At 43.0% G+C, this 20,234-nt stretch overlaps 3 protein-coding genes across 9 annotated transcripts in view; 2 read left to right on the top strand and 1 right to left on the bottom strand.

Moving 5' to 3' along the window:
• Window positions 1-20,234, top strand: part of NAB1 (NGFI-A binding protein 1) — a 314,417-nt gene that overhangs the window by 153,022 nt on the left and 141,161 nt on the right. The gene's annotated exons all lie outside the window — the stretch shown is intronic.
• The window catches only part of MFSD6 (major facilitator superfamily domain containing 6), a 49,877-nt gene continuing 41,141 nt past the window's right edge, over window positions 11,499-20,234 (top strand). For 4 of the 7 annotated variants that reach the window (XR_007768336.1, XM_050916347.1, XM_050916348.1 and 1 more), the window contains exon 1: window positions 11,499-11,672. The gene's annotated coding sequence lies outside the window, so the exon portion shown is untranslated. The remainder of the gene's footprint in view (window positions 11,673-20,234) is intronic. The other 3 variants (XM_050916349.1, XM_050916353.1, XM_050916352.1) reach the window with 1 other exon arrangement.
• NEMP2 (nuclear envelope integral membrane protein 2) overlaps window positions 17,783-20,234 on the bottom strand; it is a 66,452-nt gene continuing 64,000 nt past the window's right edge. Inside the window, exon 9 of the mRNA XM_050916378.1 lies at window positions 17,783-17,923. Within this exon, the coding sequence (XP_050772335.1) occupies window positions 17,854-17,923 (70 nt within the window). The 3' untranslated portion in view covers window positions 17,783-17,853. The remainder of the gene's footprint in view (window positions 17,924-20,234) is intronic.

Here is a 20,234-nt window from a genome sequence, read left to right as displayed (position 1 = left end):
GTCAAAAAACATGTGGACAAGGGAGATCCAGTGGACTTAGTGTACTTAGATTTCCAGAAAGCCTTTGACAAGGTCTCTCACCAAAGACTTACGTAAATTAAGTTGTCAGGGGATAAGAGGGAAGATCCTTTCATGGATTGAGAAATGGTTAAAAGACAGGGAACAAAGGGTAGGAATAAATGGTAAATTCTCAGAATGGAGAGGGGTAACAAATGGTATCCCCCAAGGGTCAGTCCTAGGACCAATCCTATTCAACTTATTCATAAATGATCTAGAGAAATGGGTAAAAAGTGAGGTGGCAAAGTTTGCAGATGATAGTAAACAAGAAAAAGATCTTGAAGTCATTGTGGATAGTTTTCTAAAGACATCCATGCTGTATGCAGCGGCAGTCAAAAAAGCAAACAGGATGTTAGGAATCATTAAAAAGGGGATAGAAAATAAGACTGAGATTATCTTATTGGCCTTATATAAATCCATGGTACGCTCACATCTTGAATACTGCGTACAGATGTGGTCTCCTCATCTCAAAAAAGATATACTGGCATTAGAAAAGGTTCAGAGAAGGGCAACTAAAATGATTAGGGGTTTGGAACGGGTCCCATATGAGGAGAGATTAAAGAGGCTAGGACTTTTCAACTTGGAAAAGAGGAGACTAAGGGGGGATATGACAGAGGTATATAAAATCATGAGTGATGTAGAGAAAGTAAATAAGGAAAAGTTATTTACTTGTTCCCATAATACAAGAAGTAGGGGCCACCAAATGAAATTAATGGCAGCAGGTTTAAAACAAATAAAAGGAAGTTCTTTTTCACATAGCGCACAGTCAACTTGTGGAACTTCTTGCCTAAGGAGGTTGTGAAGGCTAGGACTATAACAGTGTTTAAAAGAGAACTGGATAAATTCATGGAGGTTAAGTCCGTAAATGGATATTAGCCAGGGTGGGTAAGGAAGTGTGTCCCTAGCCTCTGTTTGTCAGAGGGTGGAGCTGGATGGCAGGAGAGAGATCACTTGATCATTGCCTGTTGGGTTCACTCCCTCTGGAGCACCTGGCATTGGCCACTGTTGGTAGACAGGATACTGGGCTAGATGGACCTTAGGTCTGACCCAGTACAGCCATTCTTATGTTCTTATGTAATATTCTTTAACCTGTTCTTTCCCTGTTTTGACTTGCTTTTCTCCCCCCTACCCTTGTTGTTAATATTGTGTTGAGGATCTTATCATCATTATTAAGTTTTTTACTGAAGACAAACACAATATGCATTAAACTCCTCAGCCTTCTTGATGTTGTCAGTTTGCTGAATCCCTTATGTAAATAATCAGATCAAGTCACGTAGGAGTTACTCAAACTAGTGATACAGTTATCTAAGTTTTCTGTGGAACATATTTGGGGCCTGACTAAAACAGGAGTCTTTCCTTTAATGACAGTATTCTTTGGAGCAGGCCATAATGGCATAAATCTCTCCTTGAACCTTTCTTTCCTGTTTGACTGATGTAGTAAAGGCTTTGGTGACTCAGAGTATTGAAGCCACTGTATGAAAAAATTGACTATATTGTATCAACTGAGAATTTTTGCCTTCAAAGTACAATCTTACAATGTGGAAGCACTGTCAGATAAGGTGGATCCTGTAAGGGAAATTAAGCTGTTTAACTAAGAATCCTGTCCACTAGGTGTCTCTCAGCTCTCTTGAAAATAATGGCAAAGGCAAAATATAAAAAGTGCGTATCATGTATATAATACCCAATATTTCTTTCCAGAGCAAGTGTTGTTCATACTGCACTAAATGAGTTATGGTTTATGTTCAAATTTTTCTCCAACTTCTATTCTAGCTAGATAAGGCAACAGATGCCACTGAGCCTTTTCCCAGCAGGAGCCACATCTTTTTAGCACATTGGGGTGTTCTAGGCAGGCACATACTGCCAGAGCAATAATAGTTTTTTCAAATACCTATCACTATTTTAATATCTGCATTTGGTTACAATGTATTGAGGATTTTTAAACAGTGAAGCATATGTAGCTATTTATAGTCTACTGGTAACTTAAAGATGTTCAACACACTTAATGTTCTTTCTACAATATTTTAGTGATATAGCTGGGAAAATAGTAGGATAATTTAAATCTCTATAAGTCAAGATGGGCACATCTCCAGCAATCAACCAAAATGCAGTATTGCCCAAATCCCTACAATTAGTAAGTCCACCATCAGTGAAGGCTAACACTACAATTATAATAATACGGCATTGTATTTCTCAGCAGGATGCCCAGCCCTTGATGTGCAGCAGGACTGAGAGTATTCAGTTCCCAATTCATAGCAATGAAAACGTCAAAGTTGTTTGAAGCACGAGACATTTTTATAAATAAAAATGTGCCACTGATTTCAATGTGCTTTGGATCAAACCCATACTCGTTTCAGGAACAGTGATGAGAATATCTTTTATATTATTTTAGAGTTTTCCTTAAAAATACTGCAGATGGAATAAATTGTAACCACATTCTCTCTTTTTAGAGCATTCCTTTGGCTATAAGTACATAGCTTTCCTGGCATTGCTAATTCTCAGTTCCATATCTGAAAGAATGGAGGGATCTGTACTCTCAAGGAGGGTGAGGATTTTCAGACATGGGCCATGATCCAGACACTTGTTTGTAATATTGCCGAATCCTGCTTTGTTTCCTTATGTAAGTAGTCCTTACTGGCTTAAGTCAACAGGATGGCTCAATCTAACTGTCATTGAAGTCAATGGAAATCTTTGCCAAATTCAGTCAATACTGGCTCAGGTCCTCATGAATGCTGTGTAGATTTACTAAGAAACATTCTTTTATATACAGGAAAATAAATCAATGTAAATTACTGCCTGCTGCGCAACATCAACACTCAGCATTCCTCAGCTATAATTTCACATTCTCATCACAGGTATAGCAAACCTCTATATTCACTCTTGCTAACAGATGTTATATGGTTGTATAGTTTGCCAAAATTCCTCCATTCACAGAGTGGAGAATATATCCTATAAGAAATATTCCAGGGATGTCAAAGAAAGCCATAAAAGAGAGAGATGGTTAAGTCCATCTATTTAAAAACATAGCTCTGAGGAATGACATAGCTGGGTCTGCAAGACGAGGCAGCATATTAGCATTCTATTTCCAGCCCTCAGTGTGGCTTCCTGTGTTTGCAGTACTGAGCTAATTGAACTACAGTGATAGCTTGATCTGACAGCTTCAGCCAATGGAGTCCGAGACTGCAAAGATCAAATTTTTCTTTGTGACCCACGACCACTGACTACAAATGCTTACTGGCCCTGAAAACATTTGTATAGTCTGACAAATGTATCCAGCGCTGGCAGACTGTAAGAGCATTTTAAAATGTTTGGCACTCCCATTATTAAAATAATTTTCAGTCTTTTTGTTGCTGTTGAATGTTAATGTCAGAGTTTATAATTGTCCTGTGAAGTCTGTGAGGCTGTGTGAGTCCCATGCTCCTGCTCTCATCTTATATAGTTCCTGTGTCCCTATCTGAGGAGTTGAAATGGACAGAGGAGGGAGATTTAGAAAGGCAAAAAGAGTAGTGTCCAACTCCATTTGGACCTTTGAAAATATTCCCCATAGCCCAGCGGTTCTATAGGCACAGGTGCTAGGGGGTCTCAAGTTGCTGGCCCGGGGTCCTGGCTGCCGCCCCACATGCCCAGGCTCCCAGCCTCAGCAGGGGGGCGGGGGAGGGAGAGAGTGGACAGGGGTAATGAGGCTGGCTTTCAGCACCCCCACTATTAAAAATGTTCCAGCGCCACTGAGCAGTTCTCAACCTATTTACCATTATGGGCCACATATGCAGCTCTCTGTGTGTTATGTGGGCCTCATCCACACACTATATATATACACATTACCTGTATGGCCTTGAGGATGTCACATGCGTGACAGCTGTGTGCTGATGGGGCTACGGGTTGAGAATCACTGCCATAGACAAATGTTAGGTGAGTCCTTCACTATGTCAAGACATGTCTTTAGGGTATGTTTCTTTAGGGTATGTTTGCCCTTTAGGATGTTGCCCCTAAACTCCTCCCATTCACACACACAAACCTCTCACCTGAGTTTAGTGGTGCTTGCAACTCAGCCCAGGCTAGCCAGCCCAGCTTGGGGGTAGAGCCCAGGTTCTGCTTTCATTCAGGCTGGTAACCCACCCACATTGCAGTCAGCACTTGGACTAAATCACTCAAGCTTTGATAGTCCTCCAGTGTGTTCCCCCAGTTCCCCCCTGTGCTCAAAAGGAAAGAGCAGTTCTCCCACATTTCACTGGAAAAGAATCATAGAGTGGCTCAGCTTACTGCAGCGTAAGTATAAGTGGGGGAATGGTCCTGCTATTGTTTGGAATTTCCTGGCTTTTACACTACCCTAGTGGAATTGGCTAGTGAAAGGATCTGAGCCCTTGCTCCCACTCCCTTAACCCAGAGGCCTGCCTGATCTTGAGGACTCCCCTTCCACACTTCTATATGACAGAGTCCTCATAATCCCATAAGGATTCCTGTGGGGCTTGATCCCCTATCTTGTCGTGGTCTTTTATGACAGGGCTAGATTGTCCCCACTCTGGGGTACTCACTCCACTCTGGATGCTTCCCTGACCCACTGTTCACTGCATATAGTTCAAGCAAATACAATTTATTAAACAGCAATCAATTTTAAAAAATAAGGAAAAAATGGGAAAAGTTAAAGGGAAACGTAACACCACTCTGTGGCATGGGGACATCACAAACAGCTGTCTCTGGAATGTAAGGAAAGTTCACAGCCTGTTCCTCACATGGGCCAGGTCAGGGATGCCGCAGGTCAGACTCTTGCTCTGGTGGTGGTCATAAACCTTCAGGCTCTTGGTGGCAGGACCCTTCTTCCCCCCACCCCATCACCCCTGGTCCCATCAGGGTTACGAACCCCCTCCAAGTCTGGCCTGCAAGGCCTCTTGGCTGGGAGCATCTCCCTGTGCTGGGCCTGCTTCACAGGGTCCCCCTCATGCTTCCCAGCCACTCACTGCACCTGTTTCGAGACAGCTCCAGCCCCACTTCCAGTCTGCCTCAGATCTCCTGCTGCTGTTGCTCAGCCTCCAGTGCAGCTCCCTGGGCTGCTTCTCTGGTCTTGGTTGCTGCAGCTCTGCTCTCAGTGCAGCTCTCTGGGCTGCTTCTCTGGCCCTGCTGCTGCTCTGCTCTGCTCAGGCTGCTTCTCTGGTTCGCTTTGGCTCTGGTGCAGCTCAGGATCCTGCTCTCTCCTTAGCTCAGCCCCACTCTGGTCTGGCAGCTCCAGCTCACGTGGAGGACGGGACCCCTGGCTTCCTGACTCCCTCATTAGCCTGCCTGCCCTGTCAATCAGGCTGACCTGGAGCATTGGCTTCTCCCCATTGCCCATGGGGACTGTCAGTCTCAGGGTCCTGGTTTCCAATTGACCCTTCCCCTTTCTTTGATACTAGGAAATGGCCAACCAAACCCCCCCACTAAATTTTAGTAAGTGGCCAACAATCCCCTTCCATTAAGAACCATTGGCTGTGCTCACGGAAGTCCTGTGGATGCAGTCAGTGAGTGCACCGTAACTCGGGTAGGACTTTGCAGTGTGATTGCTCACACCAGGAGAGGCTAACCCCAGGTGCCAATCATTTGGGCTAAGTGCAGTAAAGACATACTCTTACTTCTCTCTCCAATTTATTATTTTTACTGATAACTGTAGTTATCATCTTTACAGTGAGGATACTCTACTGCACATATGGTTTTAAAACTTTAAATTATTCCATCCTCTCTGTCTGCTTTGACTCTGTAAACATGTGGCTTTCTCTCAACTTCCTTCCTTAATATGGTGACCATATTTCCCAAAGGGAAAACAGGACACCGCACGGGGCTGGCCTGAGCCCTCTCCCACACTAAGGGACTGGACTGAGCCACTCGTCGGAGCCCCCCTTCCCACGCATGGGGCAGGCAGGGCTTGGATGAGCAGCAACGCACATACAAGATAGGGAGACCATATTTCCCAAAGGCCGGGGCTGACATCACTGCTTGCTCAAGCCCTGCCTGCCCCCCACCAGAGCCCTGTCCCCACGCTCCGTATCCGGGCTAACATCACTGCTGGCCCCCCTGCACAATCGTCTGAACCCCATTTTTTGGCAAAATTGGGCATTTGTCCCGTTTGCTCTTGCCAACTGAGCAAATGGGACGAATGCCCAGGTTTGCCAAAAAAGTCAGGATGGCCACAACAGGGCTTTAAAAAGGGATTGTTCCAGCCAAAATGGGACGTATGGTCACCCTGTTCCTTAAGCTAAATGTCTCAAAGATAGGAATGTTTTACTTGGGAAAGCACAACTTCATCTCCTTTCTCCTTTCTTCCCTAACACCTCTCATTTGCCTGATTGCCTCTCATTCGTGTTGTTTGTCTGTAATCTTGTCATCATTCTTGACTTAGATGATTTTTCCCTCCTACATCTCCTGGCTTGGACATCTGCTTTTGACAAGCCCCACAACATTATGCATGCCCTGGACTTGCCTGCCTCTGCTGAAATTCTCATCTATTCCTTCGCCTCCCTTTGCTTGCAGTACTGCCACTCCCTTCTCAGAAACCTCTCCAAGTTTATAGCTGTCATATGCAAAATAAAACCACACCAACTCCATCCTTAGGGCTTGTCTACACTGGCAAGTTTCTGTGCAGTAAAACAGCTTTTTGCACTCAAACTGCAGACGTGTACACACTGCCAAGCCACTTTGTGCACAGAAACTCCTCAGTTGCAGCGCTGTAAAAAAACCACCTAGACGAGATTCATAAAGCTATTTGCCAGAGGCTCCTGCACTCTATTGCCAGTGTAGACACTTGATTGCTCTCTGCTTTGTAATTGGCCTCCGGAGCTGACCCATAATGCCTCAAGTGACCACTCTGCTCATTGTTTTAAACTCAGCTGCCCTAGAGACGTGTGCTCCACCCCTTTCAAAGCACCATTTCTGACAGCTGTTGTGTGCTGTGCTCATCTGCTCTGGGACACAAAGCAAACCATTAATGTGGAATGCTTGTGTTGTTGAACACAGAGGGGTGTACGTGTGTGAGAGAGAGAGAGAGCGAGAGAACGATTGCTGTGCAGAGAGCCCAGGGAGGGAGGCAGGGACTGATGGCAGGGTTTCCCCCTCTCCCTGCCTCAGGACTGATTGCTTCCTGAACTTACAAGACAGCATGCTGACACACTCTCTGTCCCCCAAAACACACAGTTTCTCTCCTTCCCTCCATACACACAGTCTCTTCCTGTCACACACTTTCCCCCATCACTTCAGTTGAAAAGCAGCTGGCAATGTAGTAGGATGCCCATGGAACAATAGGATTGTGAAACCTGTGTCATGTGATGCTGTGCCTGCCCCATGAGACATTGCAAACCCTTCCCAAAGCACCCTGTGGCAGTTGCACAGTCGGATAGCTTCTACAATGCACTGCTGTCTTTGCCATTGTAAGAGCTGCTAATGTGGATGCACTCCAGCGTCACAAGGAGCACAGTGTGGAGACACAGTAGTTTAATTCCAGCATTTTAATAAAAGTTGTATAACTTGTGGCACAGAAACTTGCCAGTGTAGACGTACCCTTAGTTTCACTAACTTCCTGTTCCATTCAGGATGTTCTCCCTCAGTAGTGCCTACTACATGAAATTGCATGTTCTTCCTGATCGTTTCTCTCCTTTCATCTAGCACTGATCACCCTTCTAGCGTTTCACACAGACTTGCCACTGTTGGAGCCAAGATCCTTCTCCTTTGTAGGTCTTGCCATCTGGAACAGGTTTCCTATATCTCTTTGCCACATTGACTTTCATACTATTTTCAGATCTCATCTAAAAAACTAGTGTTTCTTCCCTTCCCATGTGTCTTAACTCTTTTGTCTCTGCTTTTATGTTTGTCTGTAACAATACTACTTAAAGCAAAATTACACATTGTAGCATGTAATTGATGTTACTTACTTCCAAACAGCAGGAAATGCTGTAAAAGTGAGAGAGGTCTGAGTGTCTTGGGCTTTCCGAAGCATTCCAAGAGCATTTCTTTAAACACCTAAAAGACTCAAAATGATTTCCCTTGTGGAGGGAAATCTCCCATTGGCTTCAGTAGAATTTTTCTTTAAAATGAACTGCAAGATCGGGCTCCAAATTAATTTAATTCTGAATACTGCCATATTCCAGAAAACTGTGCAACACACACACACACACACACACACACACACTTCTTTTCCTGTTATTTCTGATTTTGTGCATGGAAAATTTGCCTTTTCTATTCAGACACGCCACCCAATCTTGGTTGATTCATGCTATGATATAATCAACTGTTTGGCACAGCCCAATTGCTACCATGGTGATGAACTGTGACATGCCAGAATAACTCAGATAAGATCAGATTGAATTTTTGCCGAAAGCTCTTCCCCTTTGACAGTTAAAGTGGTGCAGCAGCAATGCATATTGTTGCTCCTTAAAAAGTACTGCCTTAATATTTCCTGGCTGCTCTCAGCATCGTTCTTAGAACTCCATAACATTTTATTGTTTTTTTATTTGTATGCCTACTGGCAGAGAGCAGCAGCCTCTGGCCAGAGCTAATTATTTTATTAGGTCAGACCTGTAGCCAAGATTAGATAGCACAGGTTGTATCAGGTACAGATGGAAACAAAATCCTGTAGGCAGAGTATCCAGAGATGCACATCATGGAGGTTGGAGAATTAGGATAACACCTGCAATCTAAAAGGTATGGCCAAGATTAGCAGATGCTTAATTTAAGCATAAATGATAGTGAGAGTAAACATTTGTTTTGAAGCTCTTATTTCCTTTCCTGTCAAAAGCAAAATATAGGTGCCAACTCTGGTCAATTTTTCCTGAACATGGCATACTGGCCATCCTGAATGATTTCTGGTAGAAAATAGTGTCTGTGCCAGTAATGGCTATTTAGTGGTGAAATCCTATCTGGATATCATTACTGACTGATTTGTGGAGAATATTACAGAGTTCCCAGTACTGCTTTGTGGCAGATTTTGTACAGATGCTGATACTCATTGATTAGTGGTTGGATATTACTAGGGCTGTCGATTAATCGCAGTTAACGCACATGATTAACTAAAAAAAATTAATCATGATTAATCACAGTTTTAATTGTACTGTTAAGCAATAGAATACCAATTGAAATTTATTAAATATTTTGAATGTTGTTCTTCTTTCATATATACCGTATTCTGTGTTGTAATTGAAATCAAAGTATACATTATTTTTATTACATTTGTGCTGTAAAAATGATAAACAAAAGAAATAGTATTTTTCAGTTCACCTCATACAAGTACTGTAATTTAATCTCTTTGTCATGAAAGTGCAACTTACAAATGTAGATTTGTTTTGGTTACATACCTACACTCAAAACCAAAACAATGTAAAACTTCAGAGCCTACAAGTCCACTCAGTCCTATGTCTTGTTCAGCCAATCACTCAGACAAACAAGTTTGTTTACATTTACAGCAGATAATGCTGCCCTCTTCCTATTTAAAATGTCACTGGAAAGTGAGAACAGGCATTTGCATGGCACTTTTGTAGCCAGCATTGCAAAGTATTTACGTGCCAGTTATGCTAAAAAATCATATGCTCCTTCATGCTTCGGCCACCATTCCAGAGAACGTGCTTCCATGCTGATGATGCTTGTTAAAAAAAATGTGTTAATTACATGTGTGATTGAACTCCTTGGGGGAGAATTTTATGTCCTCTGCTCTGTTTTACCTGCATTCTGCCATATATTTAATGTTATAGCAGTCTTGGATGATGACCCAACACAGTTTGTTTTAAGAATGCTAAACCCAGGGTTGTGAGTTCAATCCTTGAGGGAGGCCATTTGGGGATTTAGTTAGGGATTGCTCCTGCTTTGAGCAGGCGGTTGGACTAGATGATCTCCTGAGGTCCCTTCCAACCCTAATAATCTATGATCCTATGAACACTTTCACTGCAGATTTGACAAAACACAAAGAAGGTACCAATGTGAGATTTCGAAAAATAGCTACAGCACTTGACCCAAGGTTTAAGAATCTGAAGTGCCTTCCAAAATCTGAGAGGGATAGGTGTGGAGCATGCTTTCAGAAGTCTTAAAAGAGCAACACTCCAATGCGGAAACTACAGAACCTGAACCACCAAAAAAGAAAATCTCAACCTCTGCTGGTGATATCTGACTCAGATATTGAAAATGAACATGCATCTGTCTGCACTACTTTGGATTGTTATCAGGCAGAATCCATCATCAGTATGGAAGTATGTCCTTGGGAATGGTGGTTGAAGCATGAAGGGCCATATGAATCTTTAGCACATCTGGCACGTAAATATCTTACGACGCCAGCTAAAACAGTGCCATGAGAACACCTGTTCTTACTTTCAGGTGACATTGTAAACAAGAAGTGGGCAGCATGATCTCCTGCAAAGGTAAACAAACTTGTTTGTCTGAGTGATTGGCTGAACAAGAAGTAGGACTGATTGGACTTGTAGGCTCCAAAATTTTACATTGTTTTATTTTTGAATGCAAATACCACAGGGGGTATCAGTAGGGGGTGATGAGGGGCGGATACCACAGCATGTATTGCTAAGAAGTAATAAGGGGCGGATGCCACAGAGGGTGTTGGTAGGGGGTGATGAGGGCGGGCACCACAGGGGTGTCGGTACCAGATGATGAGGGCGGATACCACAGGGAGTGTCGGTAGGGGGTGATGAGGGGTGGACACTACAGGGGGCGTCAGTAGGAAGTAATGAGGAGCAGATACAACAGGGTGGCGGTAGGGGGTGATGGGGGCGGATACCCCAGGGGGTGTCGGTAGGAAGTAATGAGGATCAGATACCACAGGGCGTGTCAGTAGGGGGTGATGAGGGGCAGATACCACAGGGGGTGTCGGTAGGGGGTGATGGGGGCAGACACCACAGGGGTGTCGGTACCAGATGATGAGGGTGGAGACCACAGGGGGTGTCGGTAGGGGGTGATGAGGGCGGACACCACAGGAGGTGTAGGTACCAGAGGATGAGGGTGGAGACCGCAGGGGGTGTGGGTAGGGGGTGATGAGGGCGGACACCACAGGGGGTGTGGGTAGGGGGTGATGAAGGCGGAGACCACAGGGGGTGATGAGGGGCGGAGACCACAGGGGGTGTCGGTACCGGAGGATGAGGGTGGAGACCGCAGGGGGTGTCGGTAGGAGGCGATAGGGGCGGATACCACAGGGGGTGTGGGTAGCGGGTGACGAAGGCTGACATCCGGGGCTTTCACCGATACCCCCGCGCCTGGGCGGACCGGGGCAGGTAGAGTAAGGGGCCCCCCGGGACGCGCCCCGCAGGCTGTTACCGGGGCTGATGTGCCCAGCTCGCTGCTCCTTGCCCCGGCCCACGCCGCGGGAGGGGGCTCCACGCTGTGCCGGGGCTGCCCCCTGGCGTGCGGGATGGGGAGCGCCGGGAGGGCGGAGTCCTGGCTGGCTGGGTCGGGCCCTCCCCTCCGCGCTGTAGCTGCAGCCGGCACCTTGCAGCAGCCGCCGCTGGACGCCGTATCGGCTACTGAGCCCCGCCGCGCTCGTGCGCAGAGGAGTTGGCGGCGGCGGCGGCTGGGGATGGTGCGCGGCCCACGCCGCAGCACAGCGGCAGTGCGCTCCGGGAGCAGCCGCGAGAACCAAGAGGCTGTGAGGGACCCCCCGCCACGAGGTGAGTCATTGCCCGTCGCCTCCACATGCACTCGGGGGAGAGAGGGAATCTGCCCCGGCGTGGTGCCCCTCCCGCCTCAGCTGGCTGAGAACTGGGCGGGCTGGGGAGGATTCCCGGGGGGCTGGCAGTGACCTGTGACCGCATTGGATCCCAGACTTGTGCCGGTGTGTCCTTACACCGGCAGCTGCTGTTCCTTTACTCCAGAGGACGTTTTATTTACCTGAGTTTGACCCCATCCTTTCCCCTCTCCTCCCCGCCCCGGCTTTGCGTGCTGCCCGGTCTGGGCAAAGCAGCGCCGGCTCCACCATTGGTGCCACAGCAGCAGGGAGGTGAGACTGAGTCATCCGGTTCCTATTTGTTTTGTAATGTGGAAGCTGCTGCACCGCCCGGGCATGGACTTCCGCAAACGTAACTGCACTTGCAAACAAAGGCGCTGCGGAGCAGGGTGCCCGGGGCTGCGTGCGGAGGAGCCATCGCTCCCCCGACATGTACCTGTCCGTCGGCATGAAAACCCCCTGCCCGGCCAGCCAGCTGTTGTCTTATTACATCGACAGATGCCATCTCTGCACCACTGTCAAGCTAGGTCCGTTTGAATGAGTGATACCCCAAACTGAATGAATTACCGAGCAAAATGGAATGAGATTTACATGTCTCTTTGGAGCACAGTGAAAAGCCTTTATCACAAGGAGGTAGCCTTTAAAATAACCAGAAATAAGGGTGTGGCCCTTCAAATGAGTAAAACTGGAAGAAGGGGAGGAGCAGGCATAATTGCTGGGACCAAATGTTTTTGCTAGCAGGCTTTTCTGTGATACTGTGCACTGTAGTATTTGAGTAGTACATCACAAACGTGCGTGTGTGTATCTATCTATCTCTCTCTCTGTCTATATCCTCTCAACACCCTGTGAGGTAGGGAGGTAAGGCACTGAGAGGGAATAAGTGTCTTGCCCAAGGTCACTCAGGATGTCTGTGGCTGAGCTAGCAATAGAACCACCCTTTCCTGAGAACTAGTCCAGTGTCTTAAACTCCATTCCATTTCCCTTCTCTGAGGGCCACAATGGTGGGATGAAAGATTTTTGACATCAGGAAGAAGGGTCAGGGCTCTTGGATGGAAGAAACAGGGTTTGGAAATCAAGAGGAGTGATCTGGTATTTCCATGTAGGGATTGGGTAATTTGGGGGTTCAGTTGAAGTGTTTTTCAGTGCTGTGTGTGCTGTATGTAGGGATGAGATGAGGCACAATTCTTCTGAATTGTGCAGGAGGATTTAGCAGTTATGGGGATTGCTTTGAGGGTGTTTCTCACTGTGATAATGGAGACTTGCTTTGGTTCATTTTTCTAACCACACACCAGTCTTCCAGCTTGCTCTTCCCGCATGTGGGGACTAGTCCGATTTTCTTTCTATCTAAAGTATTAAGAGGCTCATAATCATCATACTAGCTAAGCTTCTCTTGCAGCTAGTGCAGCCCTCTCTTCTCCTTCCTCCCTCGTAACCTGCAGTGGCTCCCCTCTACTTTGAAGATGATCTATATCCCCCACCCCTATTTCTCCAAGTATTTGCTTTCTTCCCTTACATTGTAGTTGGGAGATGTTTAGGTGTTTTCCTCAGGTTGAATCCTCTCTCATAGCACTTTCCTGGTATCTCTGAGATTTATTCTTCAAATATGTTTGATCTTTCTGATTGACAAACAGGTTTCTGTTTAACCAGTTTTCCCAGGTCCTTATAAGAACATGAATGTTTCGGACGGATGGGCACACATGCTGCTTTTTGAGGAAACTGGTCACATCCAATCTTTCCTCTTAGTTTGAATCTTTGGCATCTGCTGTGGTTAGACTATAACCTCCATCAGACGCTAGCCTCGTTCTCTAGAAATTGCAGCAACTCAGTAGTCAGTGTTGTGGATGAGACCTCACCACAGTCTGTGTAATTGAGTCATTCCATGCCAAATTAATCAGTGCTTCCCAGTTAACGTCCAGGTTTTGATGGAGTGTACTGTGCTAATAGTTCACATTTCACTGGAGGAGCTGACCAAATACCAAGTTTTCTCTAAAACATCTAAAGAAGCATTGTCACTTTTTATCTTGTGCTGGCGGTGTCTACACATGACACTCCCTCGGGCAGATACTAAATTTTTGTATATTTAAAAAAAATCAAGATCTTAGTGAAGAAACCATGTTCTCAGTAGGAACTTTTTATTTACTGCTTTGTTCATACTCTTGCATGCTTCATTTATCAGCATATCTATGGGCATATGTAGTACATGAGTTTACCTCCAAACCCAGCAGAAGTTTAATATTTATCTGTGAATATTGTTTGCTGCCATGTATAGAGTTTAAGACCTAGTTTTGTGTTAGCATCTTATAAGATGTAGCTACTGGTAGTTTTAAAATAAAAACTACTTATTTAAAATCCATATGATTTTCACTTATCAGATTATAACCTATTAAAGATTGGTTCAATCTTGGATTTAAACTGCTTAGTAAAAACCCTTCCATTCTCAGTTGGGCCAAAACAATACTCTTGCATGAGTGAGTGGAGAAAATTCTAGCAGTAAAAAATCATGTTGTAGCTGAATAAACTATATTGTTGTTTGGCAAATATTTTTCTGCAGTACTTTGAAATAAGGATAAATAAATATTTTCTAATTAAGCAGATAGTGTAAATAAATTTGGTGTTCCAGAGGAACTGATAAAGGCTGTCTCTTTTGGAAATACCAGCCTCTCCTGAACAGAGTTTAGTCAATACCAGGGGGTTCTCAAACTTCATTGTACAGCAACCCCTTTCTGACAAAAAAAAAAAAAAAAATTACTACATGACCCCAGGAGTGGGGACTGAAGCCTGAGCCCACCTGAGGCCTCGGGGTGGGGGAGCCCAAGCACAAAGTCTTCATCCTTGTGGGGGTGGGGCCTGTAACCTGAGCTCCACCACCCAGGGCTGAAGCCCTAGGACTTTGGCTTCAGCCGCGGGCAGTGGGGCTCCGGCTTCGGCCCTGGGCCCCAGTAAGTCTCTCACCAGCTCTGGTGACCCCATTAAATGGGATCACGACCCACAGTTTGAGAACTGCTGGTCTATACATATAATAAATGCAGGGTCTGACTGCCCACTGTCTTGCATCTTGCATTGTCATTTACATGGGCAAAGTGAGTGGAAAATGTTACCAAACCAGAAGGGTAGCATTTACATCCACTTTGCTCAGGTATAAACAAATACACGAAGTGCTGGGCAGTGGAGAATTTATTATTATTTCTTTGTTGTATTGCCTTAGTCCCCACAAAGGGATTAGAGGATTTGGACAAATAAATAACACAGAGCCAGCCCCTGACAATCACATTCTCTAAATACTAAACAGGTGAATCAATAGAGAGATGGAGAAGGGGGAGGATGAGGCAAGAGCAGAGACCTGGGTGTTTGCATAAATAAGTAGTCATAGAGGTCTTGGAAGTTTCAGGTGGTCACCAGGTAATCAGTGGTAGTGATTTGTAGTTACCACACCAAAGGACCTTTTAAAAATTGATTTAAAGGAGGATAAAGTGGTGGCTTTAGAAATTCTGATAGTACAGTACTGTGGGCCTGAGTCTGTACTCTATAGCAGTGTTTTGGAATGCAAACTGATGCCAAAGCAATCAAATTTTGATGGGTATACTCCTAAAAGGCTATATGAAAGGTCCTGCACATCTGTTTTTGTTTGTAATATTAAAACAACAAAGCATAATACAGATATAGAGCACAATATTATGAAGATTTGCATTTGTAATTTTGTTAAAGGGGGTAGTCCTATTGTAGTCAAGATGGCACTACTTGTTTCTCATTGCAGATTCAGCCCTATTCTGCTGGCGTTTCAATCACAAAATATCCAGTGGCTTTAGTAGAAACACCATTTAGCCCATAATTCTGCATTTGCTGCTAATCTTTCATTCACCCATTCTTTGAAACAGATTGTCTTGTCAGGATGTTTGTGGAGGAAAGTTAGCTCTGTTACTTTTACAGCTGAACACTAGAAACAGAAACACCACTTCTGATGCCTTACGTAGGTTCATGTACTGTTTATTGGCGCTGATGGCTAGCAACGAATATTCAATAACTGTTAAGACAGAAGTGCACAACTTGTAAGCATTGACAAAGATGCATCTTCAGCTGTAGCACAGGGGTATTTCTAAATTAAAAAGTGATTAGCAAAATATTGAGTAAATTTTATGAAGTATTATTTTAGCGAAATGAGTGCCTGAACACTTGAAAATCTGCTAATAGAAAGTTTATTGTGAAATTTCTCTTGTTTATTGCACACCTGCTCTACTTGCCAAGTTTAACAAAAATTTGAGAGGGTTAAATGGGAACTTGATGCCATATTAGTAAGTTTGACGTGGAAAGCCTGACAGATAAACTCTCCTCTGATTTATCAACGTCATGCAGACTGCAGTCCAATCTGCTCTTTTTGCTATAGCTACATATGGGTTTGAGGGCTTTAGTTAATGCTTCTTGTTTTGGATGCTCTCAATATATTAGTTTTCAGTGATATGTAAATATAATTGTGTACTTAACTCATCAAAGTTCTTCTGTAAGTGTCTACCCTGTGTGTATAATAAATTATGGCTTTTGCACTTAATATGCTTAGCCATTTGCGCTTAATATGATTATTTTTTGAGGCTCTCTAACTTTATATTGCTTTTTGATTCTTAACTATGCTCACATATTTATGCTATATATTTAAGTATTAGCAGTTCCCCCTAAGGTATCAAACCTAATGGCCTGTTGGTTTCTAGGTGGAATTTAAGGTGCTGGTTTTGGCTTATAAAGCCCTACGTCTGTGTCTACACTGCAGTTAAACTCCGTGGCTGGCAAATAGCCCAGCTGACATAGGCTAGCCGCAAGTATGTAATTGCAGTGTAGACATATCCCAAGTGGCCTGGGATCTGCCTCCCTGGGAGGTTGCTACTGTGTCCCTGCTATACTGCTGCACTTGCTGCATGGAGGTACTTGAGTTGTGTACTCCTTGATTTAAATGAAATGGGGCTAATGATAGGACACTTCCTATGAAGGGGGGCCCCTCAATTCTGGCATTCACTCCCCTATCAGATTTGTTGATTTCCGGGCACACTGCAAAGCACAGTGTTTTCTCAAACTTTTGTCAAGGGTAAGTGAAGGGGGAGAATTCAGCTTTGATGTACTCGATCCTTTCCTTTGATTATAGGGATTGATTTGTAGTGCCAGGTTGAGCTGTCTGGAATAGATTGGCTCATTGTATTTTCCAATTCCTTGTATGATTGTGTTCTTTTAACTATGAGAATGCCTAGAGTTAGTGTGAATAAGCACCTTTTATGAAATAAAAAATAAATAGAAAGAAGTGTTTTAATGAGATACTTTAATGTGAAGAGAAACTAGTTTGCTTTGTGTGCAACCTTCTTTATATTACTTTGAGTCTAAAAGCTTGCTTTTCTCTGCTTAGTCTCTCCAAAAGATTCTGCCTGTTACAGGCTTATATATGTTGTATGTCACTATATGTAACAGAAAAACTAAATTGTCTGAAGACAGTGGGGTGCCTCAAAAAACATATATTTTCTATGATTTTTTCTAGCTGCCTTAGGAACAGATCAGATTGTTATTTTCTCTTTTAAAGATTTTTATAAATTTATCTTCATTTGATTATCTAAAACTCATTCTTTAATGTTAAGTATTAACCAGACATCTTATGTAGATTATTTTAATATATAGTGGGAAATATTGTGACAGCCAGCCAATTGACTATGACAAGTTTTCTCTTGAGGGTAATATCAGATATTAAAGCTAGCACCAGACACCCACTTTATCTGTATTCGTTTCTCAGAGCAAAGGGTTGCCTCCCTTTTCTCCCTGCATTTAACAGTTATTGTGGAAGATCATTAATAAGGCTAGATGATCCTTTTGATAAAATCAGCCACAAAAGGAGTAAAATGGTTATAGATTTGAATGGTTGAAATAAAACCTAAGTAAATACAGCAGAGGTGAAAGAATAGGAACACTGACTAATAACAGAAGGAATCGTTTATTTTTCAAAGTTTTTATTGCATATAACTGATTACTTATCCTTAAGTAAAAAGAAACAATACACAGTCACAAAAGAGAGAGGAAGGATAGGCTTGTAGTTAAAAGGAAGCCAGTGTACATTTAAGTAAGAAGTCTCAGAGGAAGGGTGGTCTCATAGACTGAGTCTATGCATCTATTCCTGGAACAGCCACAGACTTCCTGTGTGATTTTCGGCAGGTGGCTTCCTCTCTGCATCTGTAATATGGGAACAATAATACCTCATAACTGAGAGGGAGCGTTATGACCTTCATGTCAGGGAGGTGTTCAGATATTGGGGACCTACATACCTAGTTCCCCCTTATGTCTGTGTGAGTGATTTGGGCACTTTAACTTCTGGGAAGTTTGTTTATTTGCCCTGCATGTTGGGGGACAAGATCCCTCTTGGTGATATCACACAGATGGATTTGTTTAACATGATACATCTCACCTCTTTGCAAAAGGTTTATTAGGCTGTTCAAGATCTACCACAGGCAATTCTTTAATCACTACAACTAAATTGGAGCACACATGATCTTTTCTAGCAGTTACTCTTCAATTTAACCTTGTCACTTGGGTAAGTTGGTAAAAGGTGCCTTCAGAACTTATGTTCATGATTTCTATGATGAGGTCAGAAATCAGTGTTCAGTAGCCCATGGCTAAAACTCCACACTCCATCACCATGTTCTTCTAAGGCCTTGTGTCTTCACTGGCGTGTTTTTGGCTCCAGTTGAACGCCAGTTATCTCAAAATAGTTAATACATTTGTAAGGGATCTAGTCTGGACATTCTTAACATGTTTGTTCTTGGCTACAAACGTTTGTAGTTTGCCCAAGCTGATCCTTAGAACTATAGTTCACACACTGTCCCTTAGGACTACAGTCTTGTAGATATGGAAAATGTTTTTACAAAGCAGTAACGTTCGTAAAATTTCAATAGTGATGTTGTGGTTAAACTAACCTTGGAATGGGGAAGGTATAGTCTATTCCTCTCACTTCAAATTATACATAACTTTAGAAATGTTTTTGCTGCTGCTTAGTTTGATTTCACTGTAGAGGTGCCCAATGGCCAAGCTGTATTGCCTTTTTGTTATAAGTTGGAAAGCCATTGTTGAAACCATTGTAGGAAATTCCAAGGAGCCTATGTTAGTTTGTTCATTTCCACTATTTCCCCCCCACCCACTTTAATTAACACCACATCTTAAAAATTGACTCTTCTCAAAATCTGAAAAGTAATCCTGTGAAATTTCTGCTAATGCTGATACTGTGTCCTGTTACTGAAGGGTATATAGTGCATTATTAATAGACTTCAATGAAATATTTACTTTACTTTTGTTTTATGAAATATTTTTCTATAATATTTCACAAAATGCAATGAAAATACAGGTGTTTCTATCAAATTACACATACATAACAAATTTAGAAGAAAATGGATGCAATAGCAGATGTAAAAACATATAAGGAAAAGATCCAATAGCTTAATATTTTTAAACCCCAACAATAATAAGCAATTGTAATATATTAGTTATCCATAAACCTAATAAAATTAACATACTCAAGGAAACCTAAATCTGAAACCTATTGCAATTGGAAAGGAAACTGAAAATAAAAAGAGAAATTAAGAATCTTGTTTGTGTTTAAAAATTCCTTGTACGTTGCCACCCATGTATTTTTGGTGCTAAATCAGATAGTTTTGAATTCATATGCATAGGATTGAGAATACAATATGTTTGGTTTTGTTTTTAATCAAGATTATTCTGACTTCTCCACATCAGAGTGGCTTTTCTTGACCTAAGAAGGGCTGATGTCAAACTGCACAACATTTTGCCACGTGGTCTTGCCAAGTAAGAGAGAACTTGTCTATAATCGAGAGAAACCAAACTCTGACACACTAATTCTTAGCAGCTAGAATTAGATGAGCATGTAGATACTTGTATAGGTTCATAAGGTTAATCTGAGGGTAGAGAGTAAGGCCATGGTCCTTCAATTGACTCCTGTTAAAGTCAGCGGGGTTCCACACATATATACAGTCTGCCCACCCACAAGTTGCAGAACCAAGGCAGGCCTAAAAGAAAAACTGAAGAATTCAATGGCAAATCTAACCTGGTAATCAGGATAATTTGTTTTGTCTGTTTTTCAACCAAAAATGAGCAATAATAGGAAAAAGTCCACTGCGATTTGTGCAAAAGAACTTGCCTGAATGATTCAAGCACTCTAATTAAATTGATTAGTAATAATATTTAACCTACCAGATCTAATGTATATTCCAAAAACTGGTTTATGATATTAGTGAATAAGAGCAAGAAAAATGTTGTCAAATTTGAAAATAAATGTGCATCAGTTAATTAGAAATCAGTGTAAGCTTCTGCAGTTTGCAGTACTGCCAACTCCAAACATTTAAAAATCAAGATTCAGGCCCCCAAAATTATGACATTCATTTTTTTTTAAGACTCATGATTTTTAAATCACTTTTTGTTCTTCTTTGTCTTCTGGTTTTAGAGCCTTTAGGATTCTTGTTTTCAATCATGGGGG

This window comes from Gopherus flavomarginatus, chromosome 10, assembly GCF_025201925.1.
Source record: "Gopherus flavomarginatus isolate rGopFla2 chromosome 10, rGopFla2.mat.asm, whole genome shotgun sequence".
Classification (NCBI taxonomy): domain Eukaryota; kingdom Metazoa; phylum Chordata; order Testudines; family Testudinidae; genus Gopherus; species Gopherus flavomarginatus.
Note: the sequence above shows the minus strand (reverse complement) of the source record. Positions and strands in the feature narration are given on the sequence as shown.